We start from the raw sequence: 19,377 nt of genomic DNA on the forward strand, positions 1-19,377 counted from the left end.
GATGAGCAAGCTTTCCAGGGCATAAAGCCTTGGTAAAATTATTTTTCTAAAGGAGTTACTCTGAATTGTTTGCGCTAACATTTGGTATAATTTATAGGAATAAAACAAGTAAATATTAATTCAACTAAAATTTCTAACTAGCAATGTAGTTATAATGAGATTTTATTTTGCAAAATAATGAGCATATCAAAATATATATCATTTTACTTATGTTGCAAGGCAATAAGGGAGAAAAAGACTCCTTTGTTGGGAGATTCATCTCCATATAAAAAAATCACCAACATTTGATTTCCATTAATTTCGAAAGGCTATTAACATGAAATGGTAATATTAGATAAAAAATTTAATAAAAAAAGATAAAAGGAGTAATTAATCATGTACTGATGTAGATAGAATGTAATCAAGTAAATACATTTTTGTGATGGAAACCTTGTCAAATGGTACTATTCTGCTAAATCTTGTAAAATGGCAATTGATCCGTGCAGATCTTTACCATTGCTTCGTCTACAATGTATCAAAAAAAAAGAACAATACATCAACTGCATGACTTTTTTCTTTTTATTCATGTATTAGGTTCTCTTTTTAAAACTGTATCAAATTATCAATGATAAATTTCACAACTCTAAAATTACTAAGAGTATGTTTAAAATCACATTTTTTATAACCTTATTTTCTCAAGCTTCTCTTTCTCAATCCTGATCATCATAGTCATTACCCTGATGCACACAATCCATACTCACATGGCAAAATACTTCATAATAATTACTGCTTGCATGTCTAATTGTCATATAAATAAAAAAATACAAGTTCATTAAAAAAATTGACACTCCCAAACCCAAAGGTACCGACATTTTACCAAACCTCATTGACAGGTGAAATCCAACGGTAACCGTTTTCTTTGACTAATCTTGTCTAAATGGGAAGATCACAACCGTCAATCCAACGGTACCTCGCGTCCACGCCAGGTTCCGAGCCAGGCGAGGCCTGGGAGAGCCGCGGCGAAAGGCGCAAAAGAGAGGGGTCTGGGGCCAAGACTGGGGGTGTTGGAGTTCGGACGCCGCCCACGCTCCGATGCAGACCGCAAGAAGGCGACTGCTGCGGGCTCTCCTCTTCCCCCGCCCTCCTCCTTCCTCTTCTTCACCGATAACGACCCTCGCTCGCGGAGCCTCGAAGCCTTTTAATCGAGCACTTGATGGGTCCCTTCCCCGTGCCACCCTCGGCGCGCCGTGGGCGGCCATCCAAACCCGAGGCGCTAAAGTACTCGGTTCCGATGTAATGCTTCCGTCTTGAGTTCTTCCATGGATTTTTTTTTTTTTTTTGTTCTTGATGATTAGTATACAGATAAGGGCCCTCATTCTTGACGAATTCTTGGTCAGGGTCTCTATCTCGCGTTCTTTTTTAAATTCATGATCACTCTGTTCTTTTTATTTTCCTGGATGAAAACAGTGCTGGATACTGTCTCTATATATACATATTAAACGGATATGCGAGAGCACAAGCTCTAGAAAAATCGTAAAAAAATCGAGCATGCCACTCTTCTTCAGAAAAATATATTTTTCTAGAACTCTATCGAAATAAAAGTTTTCTATTCCTTCTTTAATTTGAAGTTCCACTTATCTAAAACTCTTTTTGATTAGAACTAAGTTTCTATGATCAAAGACATTCTTGGATTTAAAATATAAGTTAATATATTATTCTTATTTTCTTTTATATAACGTGCAAACGTTAGTGTATTTCTAAATCTCTCTCTCTCTCTCTCTCTGTGTATGGAAATTAAAATATTTTAAATGTCTGTATATATGTTTTTTATAAAAATATTTTTGACATATCGTGCAAACACTAGTATATTTTTAAATGTGCCTTACTATAGCTGTACTGCTTTATAACATTAGCTTCTCATGATGTAGGTGAGACTTGGAAATGTAATACAAAGAAAAGGTCTGCAATGAGATTCACATCTTTTATCATGCTTCGAAATTTTCAGTTTTGAATTCACTAATAAAGTTTGTTACTGACCGGTTTGGGTGGACTCTGTTGACAAAGGGCGTATTTATCAGGTATCATCATCAAAGGCTAAGTTTGTGCAATCATAAATTTGTAGGAGCTGTTTCGTTTGTTTCTCTTGCAATTGATTGTTGCCTCCATTTTGGTTTATTTTGACTTGTATAGGTACTTAAGGCACAACACACGCAGCATGGAAGGGGAGGAGCCACCATACAGGTTAGTCATCATCCATTTACTTCATCATCTTTAAAAGTTGATGCCGCTGACAACGTGTTTTCCACTTATTCAGTATTTGCTGTGCAAACTGTTTAAATGCTGATGTTACTCTTGTAGTGCGTGTAGTTTTCATCATTTTCTAAAGTCATTTAATTGTTTTTCTTGCTTAGTGATGCAATAATTTCTTAGCCAATTGCTTTTCTGTATCTAATTTCTGTTCTCTTTGTTCTTTAATCTAGTTGATTTGTTTATAATTGTATTTTTAAAAATTTCATGTACTTGTTTCTTTTTAATTTTTGTGGTCAAATTGAGTATTTGGTAAATGGTATCAAGACCTGGTTCCTAAATATCTTTCAGGTAATTCATCCCTATTATAGGAACATTATTTCTTATATTAATTATATGCTAGTGATGATGGTATCGTTCCATTCTTCAAATCTTCTTGTCCTTTCTCACATAACACTTTTGTGGACTTCTAATGAGCTTTAATGACTTGACTATTTGAGGCAAATGAAGGTTCTGTGAATAAGTGTAATATGCTCCCAACTAATTTTTATCACCTGGGATGATTTTCTTTGTCATACTATAAAAGATAATCATATGCCCCCAATACTTGTCCAACATACATATTGTAGTTCCACTTGATTTTTTAATTTGCTTTAAGTGAGAGATTTCCACATTCAACGTGCTTTTCAGCATTCACACCATTGATAAGGGTTGGTATCTGGTGAGTGTTTGACTGGCTATGAAGATGAATTGTTAGTAATTAATGCAGTAGTGTCAATTCATGATGCAAGTAGATCAAACATGATAAGGGATGATGGTGGTAATAAAGTGCTGGGATAGTTGTTATTTTGCTTTTATATGGCAAAGCCAAAGGAGCTAATGTTGGTTCATTAGCAAGCAGAACTTCATCCTCAAACTTTGGCGCTGGTTTTTGGCTGACAAGGTAGACCTAGCCCTCACAGCCTTAGTATATATTGAAGACTGAGTTGGTTTTTTGTAATAATTGATGCTCTGAAGGTTGGGATATGTAGTATCTCAAGGAGTTATTGCATCACATGGTAAAATTGTTGACTAATATTTACTTCTTTGAATCGATACATCATGGAAAGATTGGTTTAACTTATTTCATCATTCTCAGCATGAAATTCATTTGACTTTCTAAACCAAATCCCACATTTTTATGAACTAGTTATTACTTTAATTCAACTGAACCTGTAACCTCATTTTATTGGCTGTGACAGGTGGAACTTCGGGATGTTGATAATGGTAACAAAGTAACTGAAAGATTTCGTACCGATGAGGCTATTGAAAGTATGTACCAAGGATAATCTTCTTCTGAATACTAGATCTCCAATTTACCATCTAATTACTAGTTAAATACTTATGTTAATGTTCTATCTACTTGGTGGTGGATGTTGAGGTTACATACTCTTGATGTTCTGTCTACTTGATGGTACTGCAGAATCTTGAACTGTTTACTGTATGATGAATAAATATTTCATACTTTTTCAATTACAATGAGTTCCACTGTATTCACTAGAAGATAAGTGGTTTACAATTGCTAGCTATACCATAATAATCAACTTAATTCCCCTCATCTTAGACTAGAAGCTTATAGATATTGAACAAAACAAGATAAATACCATCTAAACCATAACAAGAAGAAAATTTTGTTTGTCCAATACATTTGCTGTCCAAAAGCTGTTGATTGGATGCAAGGTTAGACCTTTTGAGCTGTGTGATCCTTGGTGATGGTAAATGTTGTTTTCTCAAAGACTATTTCTAGTAAATTGGCAGCTTCTACTTTCTTTTTTTCGATATTAGATATAATTTGTTATTATCTGGAGTTTAGGATGTTGAGGTTATTTTATCTACCTGTCCGAACTTATCTTGGATTTCTTGCTTTTTTCTTCATATAAGTTAACCACAAACTGTGGCTTTTCAGAGGAGTTCAATTTGACTTGTGAATTTAGGACTTGTAACTTTGGCCAAGGACTAAAGTATCCTGCATTGCAATTGTGCTGAACATTTACATGACTGTGCTGACTTTTACTATGAACTAGAATGGTAAGACATGGCACTATTAAAAGATATGCCAAAGGATAAGTTAAGCTTGAAGACTCTTTCTAGTCTTCCTCTTTCTGTATTCTGCTGATCCCAATTCAAGTCACACCTCTGGTTCTTTGCTGTTAAGGGTCTGTAAAATCTAACTTCCCTCCTAGTGAAGGAGATGAGGTTTGGAATGGTTATTAAGAAGATCTTAAATCTTGCCTTTTTTATGAGCTTGGTTTTAAAATGACTCAAGATAGATTTTCGAAAGGTTTTGTTGAATGCTCTAATACACTGTCTGTTCATTACATTGGAACAGCACAGTAAGCAAATTCTTTGTTCAGTCAATTCAGTGCAAAGCTGGCTATTGTAATGTCCCTATTCATGACTTAAAATGTTTAATATGTTTGCTATTAATCTATTGGAAAGCTTAACTATTGTGTGGTGTATTACATATAAATCAACTCGAGGTCTTCATGATGGGAGCAAGTATGCCATCTTTGTTTGTGAGAACTAACCTATAAAAGGCATATTGGCATGTTGCTCTGTTATTGGTGGGGGAAGTTCAGCAAGGTAGTATAGATCTTTGTTCTTTTAATTATTCTTCTATGGTCTTCAGAAAAAGAAAAAGTTGGTTGTGTAACTCCTAGCCAACTATTACAACATATCATTGCAATTGATTTTACACTTATAGCCTATTATTTAATAGTTAAAACCAAGCCTTAAGCTGTGTTTGGAAGGTCTTTTCTGACTTTTTTTATCGTATGTCCAACTCTCAAAAGTTGTCTTTCGTATCTCGAAACATCATGCATAGAGATGGAACAGAATCTCCATAGCAACAGTTGTCCTTTTGAAAGCGGCGGTGGTTGATTCTGCTCAAATGACTGTGAAGAACAAAACAATGCTATTCTTCTTTTGTTAGGTAGTTCTCCCCCCTCTTAGAGACCAGAAAACCTAGGTGGAATCGAAGGTTTGCTTACTAATAGGCAACAAGGGATTGTTTCTCGCCCAGCCCTACCTACTTTAGTTAAACTAAATTGGGTAGATAACATAAAGTTATCGAGTTAATCATCCAAATTCCATTCAAAAAGTGGTGGATAAACTTATTTGGTCAAGGCAAAAAGGTACTTAACCTAGGTAAGTTTATTTCAGGTGGAAGGGTGAAATAACTTTGACCATCCAAAGCTCTCACTCCCCCTCTACTTTTTTACTTTCCGCACAACTTTATCCCACTAACCATGGAAGTACCAACCAAATAATGAATAGAATTATTCGCTAGTTAGCTGGTTAGGGGGTGAATACCAATGGTTAAAGCTATTTAAGGGGTGGGTTAGCTATTGAGCATATAAACACAGCCTAAGGACATGGTCACCCTTGGCAGTAACGTACTAGGCAGGAGAAAGACTTGGTTCTGGGATGCATCCAAGACCTTGGGTCTTTGCAGATTGGCTTCTTCCGACCCATCCTGGTTAGAATGGGCTAGGGCAGTTCTATCTTGATACTTGGAACAACTTAGCATCTTGGGACACTAATTTCTTTATTTTTTTGTCTTTTAATTTCTCTTCGTTCTTTTTTTTTAATGATTATTCCTGTCCATCCTGGTCCCATACTATCCCCATAGTATATCTACCTGACCCTACACTGGCATGAGCAGATGAGCCTTGGTACCGGAATTAAATCCTTGGTTAAAGGAGTCGTAGATAACTCCTCATTGACGGGGAAAAAAAGAAGAAAAACCTCAGAACTGGAACCTTCCAATGTTCTAACCGTTATGATGTTTAGGATTGTTCCACTTCAAGAGTTTTCCAAATTTGATGGCTGCTGCAGTTGGAGCTGGTCCTCTTACAAATTGGTATAAACTAACATAGATGTGCTTATTGTTAGGCTGCACTAGTGATTTTTAGGACTACGTTTATTGATATCTGGAAGACTGAATGAATTAAATATTCATGATCTTTGAAAAATTGTTTAGAGGCTTACCATTTTTTGGAAGAGGTTTAAAAAAAATGAAAGAAAAATCCATGATGCGCGATGGAAAGGACGATAGGGTTACTCAATCTTTTTCCATGTCATACAGGGGTTTTTGTTGAGGAGAAGTCATTCACATATCTGTACCAGGAAGGTGACTCCATAGCATTAATGGAGTGAGTAATCTCAGTGGCATTTATTTAAACTTATCACAGTTTATTAATATAGTCATCCTTAATGTTATTTATGTACAGAAATGTTAGGCTGAATTTAATCGTAGTTTCTTGTTTTATCAGGCCCAGCACATTTGAACAACTGGAAGTGCCCAAGGAATTGTTTGGCAAGGCTGCTGGTTATCTAAAAGGTAATACTTGTGCAAATTATTGCAAATTCTGCTGCACATTGAAACCAGCTTTGAGTCAAAATCAAGTTGATCCTGTCATGCATGTACTGCAGCAGAGGGTTTTTGTGGTATTCCATAATATTGCACTCCTATCATGCATAATTGTGTAACATATGTCCAATAAGCAACTTTCTGTGGTTCATATATCATACAGATATATACCGAAAATTGTCCAATTTGCTACAAGTACCAATATATGATCCAATGAAATGGTAGATAGTTCTTGTCTGATCACTTGTACGTAAACTGTGACAAGGGAAAATGGTTCCACAATTAACTCCTTGGATCCAATAAAAGTATTCAGAATATTATGAGATAGATATTCTCTCCACTTGGCATTCAAGTCCTTCCACTGTAACAATATCCCATTTTGGTCATTGGAAAGTATGCTGCATTGATTGCCTCACTCATTACCAATATGTATTGTTATCATTGGGTCTTGTAATTTGATCTTATACACTGGAGAAATTCAACCTCCGGGAAAAACTTCCATAATGAACTTTTTTTTTTCCTTCTAGAATTGTTTTGTGCAAAGTTATTTGAGACAATAATTGAAGTATTGCATCATTTTCTGGCACTAGCATTGTATGTACCAGGATGTGCCATGTTAATGCTTGGTAGGCATTGGCATGGCAGTATGCCAAGTAGTGGCATCCAACTGATATTGTTTCAATGCTGGAGCTGGTAAGCAACTAGCACATGTGTATCATGCTGTACCTTGTATGCCGTCTGGCACTTGGTCCATGCTCTGATAATACCGGTAATGCCGAATTTTGTAATCTAACCATTTCTCTAAGTTTAATCTAGATGTTTTCTTGTAATTTGTAGTTGATTTGCTTAGTGAAAATCATGAAACTCTGATTGACCACTGAGGTAATATCCTTTCTTGGAAACACAGCCTGGCTATCAAAATTGTTAATGACTTAAATTAGTGTATGTGGTCCTTTAGTTTTGGGGATATACGTTTATCATATGAGAGCATGCTATCTTTATATTGTTGTTTTAGTCTAATCCTTTCTAAAGCCAGCCTGCTAACGTGTAACAATATACCTATGTGTCCATGTGGAGTCTCTGAATTTTGAACACTCATTATCATTTTATGGTCATTTATACCATGAGCAGCCATTTGAGCGCCTTTCTCAAACTTACCCTTAGCTGTCAGATTTTATAGAGGAGCTGGAGCTTTTGCTCTGTCATATTTGCACTTAACAATCATTTTTTTGAAATATGTCATATGGATCTTAGGTACTTTATACCACATCAAGAATCTCGTGCTAATATCTAGACAAACCTAAAACACATGGATAAAGAAATAAACTATCTCATATAGTGTACTTTTATATCAAGGTTTTATATACCTGTGGAACGGCTGAGCGTTCTACTGTCCTAAGTGTCGGGACAGAATGTCAAGAAATGGATGGGACATTCACCGTCCCAAGTGTTGGGACATGGGGCATCCCAAACCACACTGGAATAGCCCTGTCCTGTGGTATTTAAAACCTTATTTTATATAATAAATCAGAAAGTGTTAGAAATAAACTATCTGATACAATACACTTTTATATGGTACAACAGAAATTCTCTCACATACGAAACCATTTTCATTAGGGCATCAACTCTAGCACTATGACTGGAGCCTGATAAACATAATATTGATACCGGATCACATATTTTCACACCAGGCAGATGAACCGATGCAATGAGATATTCTTTTAATTTATTTATATGGCAAGGAAGATGCACTGGAAACAAACAGAACAATTTACCTTCTTTGATTAGAAAAAAATTTGCTGTGGCCCTGTATTTTGCATTCCATGGTTTGTGAGATGTGTAGGTACAACATTATGGAATTCCTAACCATAGATAAGATAATCAATTGAGAAGTATGAATGTACAATTGACATATTTGCACAGTTTAAATGTTATTTGAAATGACATTATCTTTTCATGTGAGTAAAAAGCATTTAGTAATTCTGTGATGTTAGTATGTGCAGCTTGATATTTTGTCAATAAGCTTGAAATGGTAGCCTGCAAACATGAATTTAAAACTTTGGACAACAGTTGAGACCTGTGTTGCACTAAATCCACTTAAATTTTTAAAAGATTCTGAAATAAAATAAAAATGATATATAACGTGGTACTGGTTTATATACAATATTAAATCCACTTAATTTTTAAAAGATTCTGAAATAAACTAAAAATGATATATAATGTGGTACTGGTTTATATACAATATTATATAATACATAAATCTGACTGGGATATTGCGTTGAATCTGACAAAATCTGAAGCTTACCAGTTAGATTTCTGATTTGATCTCTGTGTTTTGATTATTGAAAAATAATAAGTTCGTGTTATTGAGCACAATTGGCAATCCTTCATCATCTTGCTATGTGATTGTCATAACATTGTCAACTCTTTTCTCACAACAATTCAATAAGCTCATGTATACCTTATCTAGTCAAGTAGCACCCTTTCAACATCCAGTTATGAGGATGCAACCCTCCTTTAACTTCCAGCTGTGAGAATTTGTTGATATGTAATGTATAACATAAAGAGCTGGAGGGTGTTCTTTAAACTCGTTTCCTTTTTCATAGTTTCTCCCATAGTTCAGTCAATATATCCTATGAAGAAAGTTTATACCTTCGGAATCAGCTGTAAATTTTGAGACAGCTAGTTTCATTATATCTTTGTTTATGATTTATTTCTTGCTAAACACAGAAGCTTTAGACTATGGCTTTGTTCTTTACTTTTTCTTCTCATGAAACTCATAATTTTCTATCATTTAAAAGAACTGTTTTGACCAGTTTACTTCTAGTACTCCATACATATAGGTTTCTATTATTTATTGAATTTTTTGGCAGCAAATATGCAAGCTGTTTAAGTATTTACAATCTTTTCCACATGATATAAGTTTCATTCAGTGGCATAATTTTTTAGCACTTTTGAGGCTGAAGCTCTGTTCATCATGATGAACAGAAGACTTGACAGTGACATTACAGTATTATGATGGTAAACCAATGTCTGCATCAGTTCCTCAACGTGTAACATGCACTGTGGTTGAAGCACAGCCTTATACCAAAGGGCTAACGGCTGCTCCTCAGTAAGTTATGAGTCTTGTTGAAGTATTTCACTGTACTTTCCCTTTTCCGTCATATGCACCAATTAGTGCAAACTTGTTTCTCAAAGATACCTTGTAGATTTCTTATTATCCTGAATCCTTGATCTATTGCGGCTATATATTCTGGTAACATGCACTTCTGTTTATTTTCTCCACTACAGTTATATATATTGCTAATTGATGATGTGCTAGTAACTGCCTAACATTGGTAAGGCATCTGACTGTTTCATGCCGTCATGGTTGGTCAAGCATCTTTCTCGAATGTTTATGGAAGTCGGCTGATTGACTAAAAGCATTTTTATGGAAGTGAAGTAGAATGTATTCTTCCAAGATGTGTGCATGCTAGAAATTTCTAGACTGCATTATCTTATACCACTGAGATTTTTTCAAGCAGCATGCTTGATCCGTTTTCTTCCAATATCAAGTAAAGATCTCTCATCACGCTTCTAATACCATGATGCATAAGTTCATTAAATAGTCACTGTTTTTTCCTGTAATTATTGATCTGTTGGAGGCCTTTGCACAGAATAAGCTAATTGCACTTTGTGTTGCGCATTGTCTGTGGTCTCGATGATATATCACTTATTGAATGATAGATGTTGTAATAAGTCATATTTCCAACATACAGAACCTGTCACCATTAATTTTTTATAAGGACTCGTTATATTTTTTTCAGTAAAGAACCTTTTCTATATAGATTTGATATTTATCAAATGTCTGCTTTGATTTTTTGAATGAATCAAACTGACCAATTCTCTGACAGTTCTAGTGCTATGTTATGTTTAGGATATCTGGCTAATCATCTGTCATCTTGGTTAAAAATATCTGTATTACCTCTCTAATTCTGATTATCAGATTAATTTATATAGCATTTTTTGTCTTAGACATGCTTATGGCAGTTTTAAAAATTTAGTGTCTCAACAAGACTGCAACCTATAATAAAGCTTTATGGTATTATATTAGTTCTGGTTGTCAATTGGGACAAACTGAATCTCCTTTTCCACTCACTAGGGAGACAAGCTTAGTTCCTGAAGTTTTACAGACTGATTTTTGTCAAGGTCTTGCCCCATGTTCTGTCCATTTCAGAACTTTGTCTTTACATTCTTTCATCAATGGTCTTAACTATCAATTTCAATTTAGTCTAAGCAAGTCATACCTTTACTAAGCATTATTCGACACAGTTCACGTTTTGTTGCAGCTCTAGTTTTGGGGAACTTACTTCTATGTTTCCAAGGCCTATTGTATAGAACAGGACATTCAACAGCTGTTCTTTTGTCCCTACATCTTATAGTAGAATGACAATTCAGAAACACATTGCATCACAGAGATTGAATTTTGAATACTGTTCTGTTTGCAGATTTTCTTTCTTTCTGGATCAACTTAACTCCTATGGCATGTACATTATATGCATTTTTTTTATTTGCACTTATCCTTACTAAGTTTTCTACCATATATAACCTTTTTATATCTATACATGCATGTAACTACATAAGCTATATTTATTTAGGTGAAGCCTTTTTTGAGTTAGTGGCAGCGATAAAGGCATGTTTTTTTTGATGAGAGTTGCAGATATGGCCCGACATGATTCAGTGTTTTTCCTCAGACAAAGAGCAAGTAAACCAAGATTTTTGTTCTCATCAAAGTGAAAGTGCCAACACACTCTTATCATGTGCCTTTCCAAAGTTTAACTTCCAGACTGTTATGGTGGTTCTTTTGACTAATGTCATAAATATACACATTCATCTGCTACTAAGATGCCTCCAATAATATTACATCCTTTTGCTAAAGCTTTCCATGGTTATGAGGTCATCGAGAATGTCCTATTGTCCTCAAGGAAAGCATTGTACTGACCAGGAATCCTATTAGCGAACTCTTGTCAAGTTTTCCTTATGAGAACCTATAAGCAATTGAATAAGGGGTCGTCCATTATAATTCAATGGCAAATGCTTGCTTAACGAAGTTTTGATTCCTAATATGTGCGTATCCGTATGTTGATCTTTGACTAAGATATTTTTCTTCTGCGGCTTTTTCTGGTGCTTCTGTTGACATATTTTTGCTGTTTTACTGAATTCTTTGTTTATTTAATAAATCATATTATGTGAATTGTTGACACATTTCATTCAATTGGTTGAAGTTTTTCTGACTGTTGAGGAATTTCTTGACTGCACCTTTCTTGCAATGCAGGTATAAAAGAGTTGTACTAGATAATGGGCTCACTGTGCATGTAAGTGGATCATTTTACTTTTCTGTTTTACTTGTGCTACCAGTACTTCAAGCATATGCTTCTATGTTGATATGATCCTCTTATTTATATGTATAATAAGAATTGCTAGGAAGGTATTGGTACTACTATCAAGATCGCTCTGTATGGAGGATCCTCTAATTCACTAATGCTACACAGCAACTTAGTTTTTACCGGAATTAATTTAACTTACAATAATATGGAAGATGAAGATCCATCACTGCAGATTGCCAAGGAACTTCAAATGAGCTTGCTTTGTTAGTTTATATGCATGTGAGAATTGCTTGAACTTTTAACTCCCTCCACCTGCCAAAAAACACTTGAATTCTAGTCCAAGGTTGATGCTGGAACAATATAACTTAACCAAGCAACTTCATGACTTCTAATCAACAAAGACAACATCATGAGAACTGGAAGCTTGCAACTAAGGTTTGCAATCATAGTACCGGACTCCATGTATCAGTACCATCTTATTACAGTCTTGGTACGCGGCACGGTATATAGTAAGGTCGAGCTACTGAGTGTCAGTATGGTCTGGTATTAGTATATTACGGTATCGTCCAATACGACAAACCTTGATTGCAACTTTTATAATAGACATGGTTTATACCACCATATAGGTGATGGTAGGCCATAAGTGAGACGTATTGCTAATTGTAGATATAGAGTAGACATCATTTTATGAATATTATTGGATGAGTATTTAGACACCAATATATGCATTCATCTTGATATAATAGAACATTTTTACCAAGGTTCGCAAATCGGTACCGTGACCTGTATTGGTTAGGTATCAGGTAAGTATGGTAACGTACTGTATCATATCGATATGTAGTATGCATGCTAATGTTGATCAATGCTGGTTCACTCAATCTAGGTTTTTGTCCTAGATTTAGAGAGAGGGAGAGGGGGTCTGGCTTCTTACCAAAGGCAGCTAGTCTTGGAGATGGTGGTGGCGGTGGCTCTGGTGGAGCCCATGGCCACCATAGGCATCGGTGAGATCTTGCATGACGACAAGCGGGCGAGATAGATAGAGATGACAGTCTCAAAGGTTGCAGATAAAGATGAAGTCCCCCATGGTGGTGAGAGAAAGCGAGCGAGCAAGAGAGAGAAGTTAGGAATCAGGGATTAAATGGGGAACTATAAGAGTTTTATAAAACCTAATCAGTTCAGCTAGTGCTAGTTGAACAAAACAGAATTGACCGCTTCTGCTTGGTTTACAGCGGTTTGGGACGGTTTGGGACGGTTTGCACTAAGTCTCAGACTAAACCTGCAAACAAACCCAGATCCACATCGGTTCGCACCAAGCGGTTCGAGTTGGTTTGGCAGTCATTGATGTTTACTTTATATACAAACATATATATCCTCATTGGAAAATTTTCAAATTTTTTGTAAGGGTGTATAAGATGTAAGGTCTATAAGCTTTAGATTAGAATTTATATTCCCTTTTAAAGTTTAAACTTTTAGTGAGCTAATGCTACATGTCACATTTGCTTGTGAAATGAAAGTTTAGTCTTCAGAAAATGCTTTGTAGATTTACCAGCTCAAGTTAAAATAAAAAAAAACTAGAAATACGATTTTAGGCTTTTATCTGTCAAGTTGAAACTACTGAAATTAGATTGAAACATGAAGACTTTGGTTGAAACTGACTAAAGTTGTCAAAACTTGGTAGTTTCAAGAGGCAATGATTCCATACGCCTAGGAGGATTGAAGTTGAGCATGCCCATCACGTATCCTATTGATACATATAGCTAGGTATCCGTTGGAGTTACAACCAATGTTCATTGAATCGGTACCGATACCCGTACTAGTCAACCACTAGTATGGTGCATTATCAATTTGGTACTGCACCGGCACATAGTACTGCTTGGCATGCTAGTCAACCGATTGGTACGCCATTTTCTTAAATTTTTTATTTTTTTGTTTTCACTTCTAATTTTGATAATTATGGTTGTCTAATTTGTAATTTTATCCTTATTTTGATGTTAGTTTTAGAATTAAAGTAGACTAGTTAATGTACCTATAAGTAAATATACATACAATACAACAAATGGAGTTGATTTATTATATTTAAGTACAAAATATATACGAATCTAAAATCTCGTGGAGTGTCCATGTCCCTCGTAGTTGTTACGCTTGCGATTGTTGTTCGTGTCTGACACAAAAAACCAAGACTTCAAGAGCATTACGGCATAATCCTGCATCTATATCCTTTCATAATCTGTCTGTTGGATAGTTATCCCGAGAAGAGTAATTTATGCATCCTAGATAGGTATCTTGAGAGGAATCATCTGTTTGATACTGGGCTAGCCATTCGAAGATCTCCATGGTGAAATCCGACCTATGAGATGCTTGAGTTTGTGAAGGATAATACTCACTTGAATGCAATACCTTAGATGAACTATATCCATATGAGCCATAGCTTGCCTATGTGGAATAGGATCTGATATATCACATGGATCTAGATATGTCCAGGGACCTTACACCACGTGCGAGGTCATTTGCAGCAGTATCATTATGTCCCGAACCATCTTAAAGGATCCATCTCTTGTACGCAATAGTATCCTCATGGGCTCTACGAGGTTATGCACCATGGTCCCTATACTATGTGACATGAGTGAACTAGCACTGACCGATGAATCAAAGATCATCCTGGGACTATGAGTCATAAAGTGTCATATCATCCTGGCCACTAGATGTATCATCGCTCGAGCTGTCATCACATTGCTATCGTAGGATAATCTGGTCTCGGAATCTGAGTATACAGACTCTTCCTTCACTCTCCAATGGTTGTGCAATTGCTTTTCCTTTTCCCTTTTTGCTGGCCTGAGTAGCTGCCTTTTTTTTCTGGATACCCCTCGTTGTTTGGTTTTGTTTGGAGGATCGACTGCACCCTCCATCCTAACTAGCCCAAGTATCGTGATAACCTCTTAGCACCTTTTAATCTAATCGTTGTTAGGATGTCTCGACCATGGAGCCTTGGGACGATCGGCTCCCCCCTGTCTCATATCGTTGGTTGGCTCGATGTAATTATAGCATGTGTTACTCTGCCCACTATTCTACATCCATCTTAGTCTCCCTTGCTACAAAACTGGCTGGTCGAGGAGGCGATCCTAGTTCATCTAGCTCTGACTGCTTCTGCTAGCCCTCAAGCTAATCAATCATCGGATCCTTATCATCATATACAAAGTTGTTGTGAAGTGTATCATTGTACTTTAATTCCACTTCCTCTCAGTGCACTTCTATCTTAGACGCAAATTTTAATGGATGTATACAAGATTATTTCGGTGCTTCTGCATGAGACCAATTGCGCTGTGGATGAGGGCAAAGGTAGACCAATTGCGCTCACAACCACCGAAGGAGATCGTCTACGAGAGGATCTAAATCATTAGCTGCTTAAAGCTCTTGGATGACCCGCCGAAGTGCAACTATCATTTGACTGCATATGCATTCAAGAAAATTACTTATCAAATACTACCAATTATAGAACATCCAAGGAGCAGTTATAGTCGACGTCTCAAAATATCGAGACTCATGCGGTCTTTGCTTACACCATAGCTTGCTTATTGCCAAAAGTGTAGGAGCCCTCCCAAAACATTTTGTCTATGGAGAAGACAGAATATGATGTCAATTTGATATTTTCAATAATTTACACAAGTTGACAAATTAGATCATCCGTAGATCATCCAGTTAACCAAAAATTATGACTTCAGCTGTATTGTATAGATCATCTGTAGACCTACAACACATCATAAAATCATATTAAAATTCAAAATTTTGGCATGATCTTTCCTAACTTTCTTAATTTTTTGTCGATTTTTGGCATCAAAAGAAAAAAAAGGAAGAACAATGGGGAGAGTGCCCTTACCCATAAAAATCAGCCTCTTTTTTTTCCATATAATTAGAAAAAGGAAGAGGGAGATGCTGAGAAGTCATGGGAGGCCTTCTCAGTGTCCCCTCGATTATTAAAGCCCTGAACTGGCTCAAAATGGGGTCAAAATGTCCAAATCGAGATGAACTACTCGATTTGCCTCTATTTAGGCCTGAATCGCTTGGTTCAGGATTAAACTGAGCAGTTCGGCCTATATTCCGAGATGATAGGGCGAACCGTCTTAGTACTCTTTCGGTTAGATTTGCTATGCCTTGAATCGAACAGTTCAGGATGGTACGACCAACCATGGTTGCAAGACTTGTGGCAAACACAATCACAGGCCCGCTGGATCCTTTGCCAATGGGTTATAAAATGGGAAGACTAAAGTCCTATCATGGGTTAAAATGTTGCCTCTGCTGGTTGGCTCAGACTGGCAGATGATAATAACATGGCACTAGCTGCATGCCAGTGCTTAGGAGACAATATAGTGCCAATGCATGCCAAGCATTGGTGAACCACAGCATGCTTTACGACCTAAATAGTGGCATCAACATACATCATCACTTCGCCAACTTGTTTGACTAGCTATGAGCTACCGCTTTGCTTTCTTACTATGAGTCTGTGAAGTATCTAAAATCTTTCTTCTTTCTTTCTCTAGTATCCATATTATGGGTTGGGGGTTTACAATTAGTTACACACCTTGTACAAAATATTTAGAAGTACTTTAGTCCTACATATGATGCATGGTTAGGATTGTAGCTGTTAGTGCGTATACTAGGTTATTGCCCCATTGGTGGATTATGAGTTATTTATATTTATTCAACACTTGTTCCTTGAGTTTTAAAATTTCATGTCTGCAGATTTCTTATGTACATTATGGGTAAGGTGGCAGGGCTAACATTTAGGTTTCCAAATTGTGTGTTATCAATTTATCTTCATTTACTGAATACTAATAAATTGCATCATGTGTATGGTTGTTGCTTACTTTTAATTAGAGTTAGTTTTGGTTTTGAATACTTGATAGTAGGTGCAGAGCAACAAACATTTTTATTCATGCGGTTGCGAAAAGGTTGGGGAAATTATCTTTTTGTAGTTTTCTTATGTGCTATTGAAATTCCTAGGTACCTCCATTTGTTGAAGCTGGTGATAAGATCGTGATCAATACTACAGATGACTCATACATGACTAGGTTAGTAATTCTGCATCACTGAGTCCTCTCTTTTGTTACTGTCAATGTTGCACTAATCTTTGACTCTTTCTCAAGTTTTCAGTTATTGTATCTTGATATATAGTGCAATAGTAACTTTTTATGCATGCCATTATCATTGATATGGCATATAGGTTGACTACCATTTTGTTCTGGTCATAGAATAGCTGCTATGTTCGGCTATGGACATTACAACTTTATTGCAGTATAATATTATAGTTTTATGTGTAGATGTGATTTAACATGATGTATTTTCGTTAAATTGTGGTATTCCTTAGTTGTTAGCACATTTCATGTCTCTTACATATCATACCTTGATAATCTTTCTGCGCACAAGAAGAGATGCTAGAAAGTAGATGAGCAAACCTAGAGAGAAATCAAATGATCTCAAATGATTTAGTTGTCACCATGTGATAAAATCTAGAATGTTTTATGTGCAAATAAGATGAAAGAAAGCCTTGAAGGGACATGCACTATATACATACATGCATACTTCCACATGAATACATACACACACACATACATACATGCATACGTGTATATGTATGTGTGTGTGTCATGACAAACGAGGATGTTGGTGGGAAATAAGATGAAATAAACTCTAGATGGGGTATGCCCAGACCTAGAATAACAGATGATCTTGATCTTTACATATGCAGAATGAGAAAAGCATTTGAAAACAGCTAAGAATACAAAATTCCACTCAAGCTTGATTCAAACTTTCCAGGCTTGCTATTCTGTCATTCAAAACCCTCTCCCCCATATGCAGGATGGCACTTAGGATCAGACTACACCGACTTATCTAAGTTTGTTCTTATCTTTGCTGAAATAATGTTTAACTGACTTTATCTTTCCTTGAAATTTTTTAGTTTCTATAACATACATATTCTGACATAATATTCATGCTATAAAATACCATGACATCATTTTCTTCAACACAAATGACTTAATTTACATTTATTTCTTGGTTGTTGGTGGCAAAGATATATATCCACAGATGAAAAATATACAATAATACAGAATCAGTTGCTATGCAATGTTGAAAGCAGGATAAGAGTGGATTACTTTGCCATCATATTGTGTCAAGCATTAACTTCTTTTCTATATTGGCTAGAGATATATTCAATTTAAGGATTGATCTAAGTGGCTAAACAATAGTCAATATTATGGAAATTCTTTTCTAATATAGGCTATTATAGACTAGATTAGAATCAGAAAATGACAAATTCACACCTAAGACCTAGATCCCACATCTTCTTCTGAGTTATAAACCTATGAAAGTATTCAGTGATTAGCATCCTAGAGAAGTGAAGGATCTGTTAGCTGACGATACATCCTGCATGCATCGTGTCCAAACTTTGATGAGCCGTGCAGGCTCCTTTTATAAGCAAAAAACCTGCATAACAGTTAAAATATAAGAGCGACTTTCTTTTTAAAACAAGCTAAGCTATTTATTTGCAGTATTTGATGCTACTTTTTTTAATTACATCATTGCGTGACTTTTTTTTACATAGTTTTCTTATTTTCATTTTCAGGGCTTAGAAGTAGTATCTATGAGATAGTACATCCGCACTGCAAATTTACTATTGTTGCAACTCCACGGCAGGGGGACACAAGTTTCCAATAGAGTTTCCATCTTATGTAGATGGAAGGAGATTGTGCAATTTTAATGCCATAAATTATTGCACAAGAGATGAACTTTTAGTTTTTGAAAATCTGTATATACTATTGTATCAATATTCATAATTAGGCTCGCTTTCCATATAATTGACTTTTACGGGAAGAGCTAAAGGTTAAAATTTTGGAATTGCATTTCAACTGGACATATGTTGATGTTATATTTTTATATATATGTATTTATTTTCTTTAATGCTATACACGTTTATCTAACTTTATTTAAAAGGGTATGGTCTTAAGTCACTCTTAACATTATGCTTTCTAGGATGTGTTGGTATTAGCTAATTGGGTTTTAATAATTTATAGGGCTTTATTTTCGATTTCCTTGGGTGATCGTTCTAGATGATATTTGGGGTTGGTCTTATACTATAGATTGAGTTTGGACTATTACAGCTACTGGGCTGTTCAGGCTCTTACCAGTCACTTATTCTCGAGCTAAAATTTTCCGTCTGAAATTTGTGACAGGAGGCGTAACTTTATTGTCCTGAAATTTGTGATGAAGTTTGACATCGTCTTTTAGTTGGATCCCTGTGTGATAAACTATCTATGCATAACTACTTTGCTTCAGATGAGAGGTATTGTATCGATATAATGGTCGAGCATCTAGGCAGGC

General features: G+C 35.8%; 1 protein-coding gene across 2 annotated transcripts; it reads left to right on the forward strand.

Moving 5' to 3' along the window:
* The first annotated feature begins 955 nt into the window (after positions 1 to 955).
* On the forward strand, positions 956 to 18,959 carry LOC103724297 (elongation factor P). 2 transcript variants are annotated; one of them, XM_008815511.4, is made up of 11 exons: positions 956 to 1,272; positions 1,908 to 1,938; positions 2,044 to 2,057; positions 2,170 to 2,220; positions 3,468 to 3,537; positions 6,353 to 6,419; positions 6,540 to 6,607; positions 9,626 to 9,749; positions 11,952 to 11,991; positions 17,002 to 17,069; positions 18,623 to 18,959. In XM_008815511.4, the coding sequence occupies exons 1-11, from the start codon at positions 1,072 to 1,074 to the stop codon at positions 18,627 to 18,629; spliced, it is 741 nt and encodes a 246-aa protein (XP_008813733.1). In that variant the 5' UTR covers positions 956 to 1,071; the 3' UTR covers positions 18,630 to 18,959. The 2 variants fall into 2 exon arrangements, with proteins under 2 accessions (XP_008813733.1, XP_008813735.1); XM_008815513.3 differs by having other exon boundaries at positions 9,629 to 9,749.
* Positions 18,960 to 19,377: the final 418 nt, after the last annotated feature.

This window comes from Phoenix dactylifera, unplaced genomic scaffold (genome assembly GCF_009389715.1).
Source record: "Phoenix dactylifera cultivar Barhee BC4 unplaced genomic scaffold, palm_55x_up_171113_PBpolish2nd_filt_p 000076F, whole genome shotgun sequence".
Lineage (NCBI taxonomy): Eukaryota > Viridiplantae > Streptophyta > Magnoliopsida > Arecales > Arecaceae > Phoenix > Phoenix dactylifera.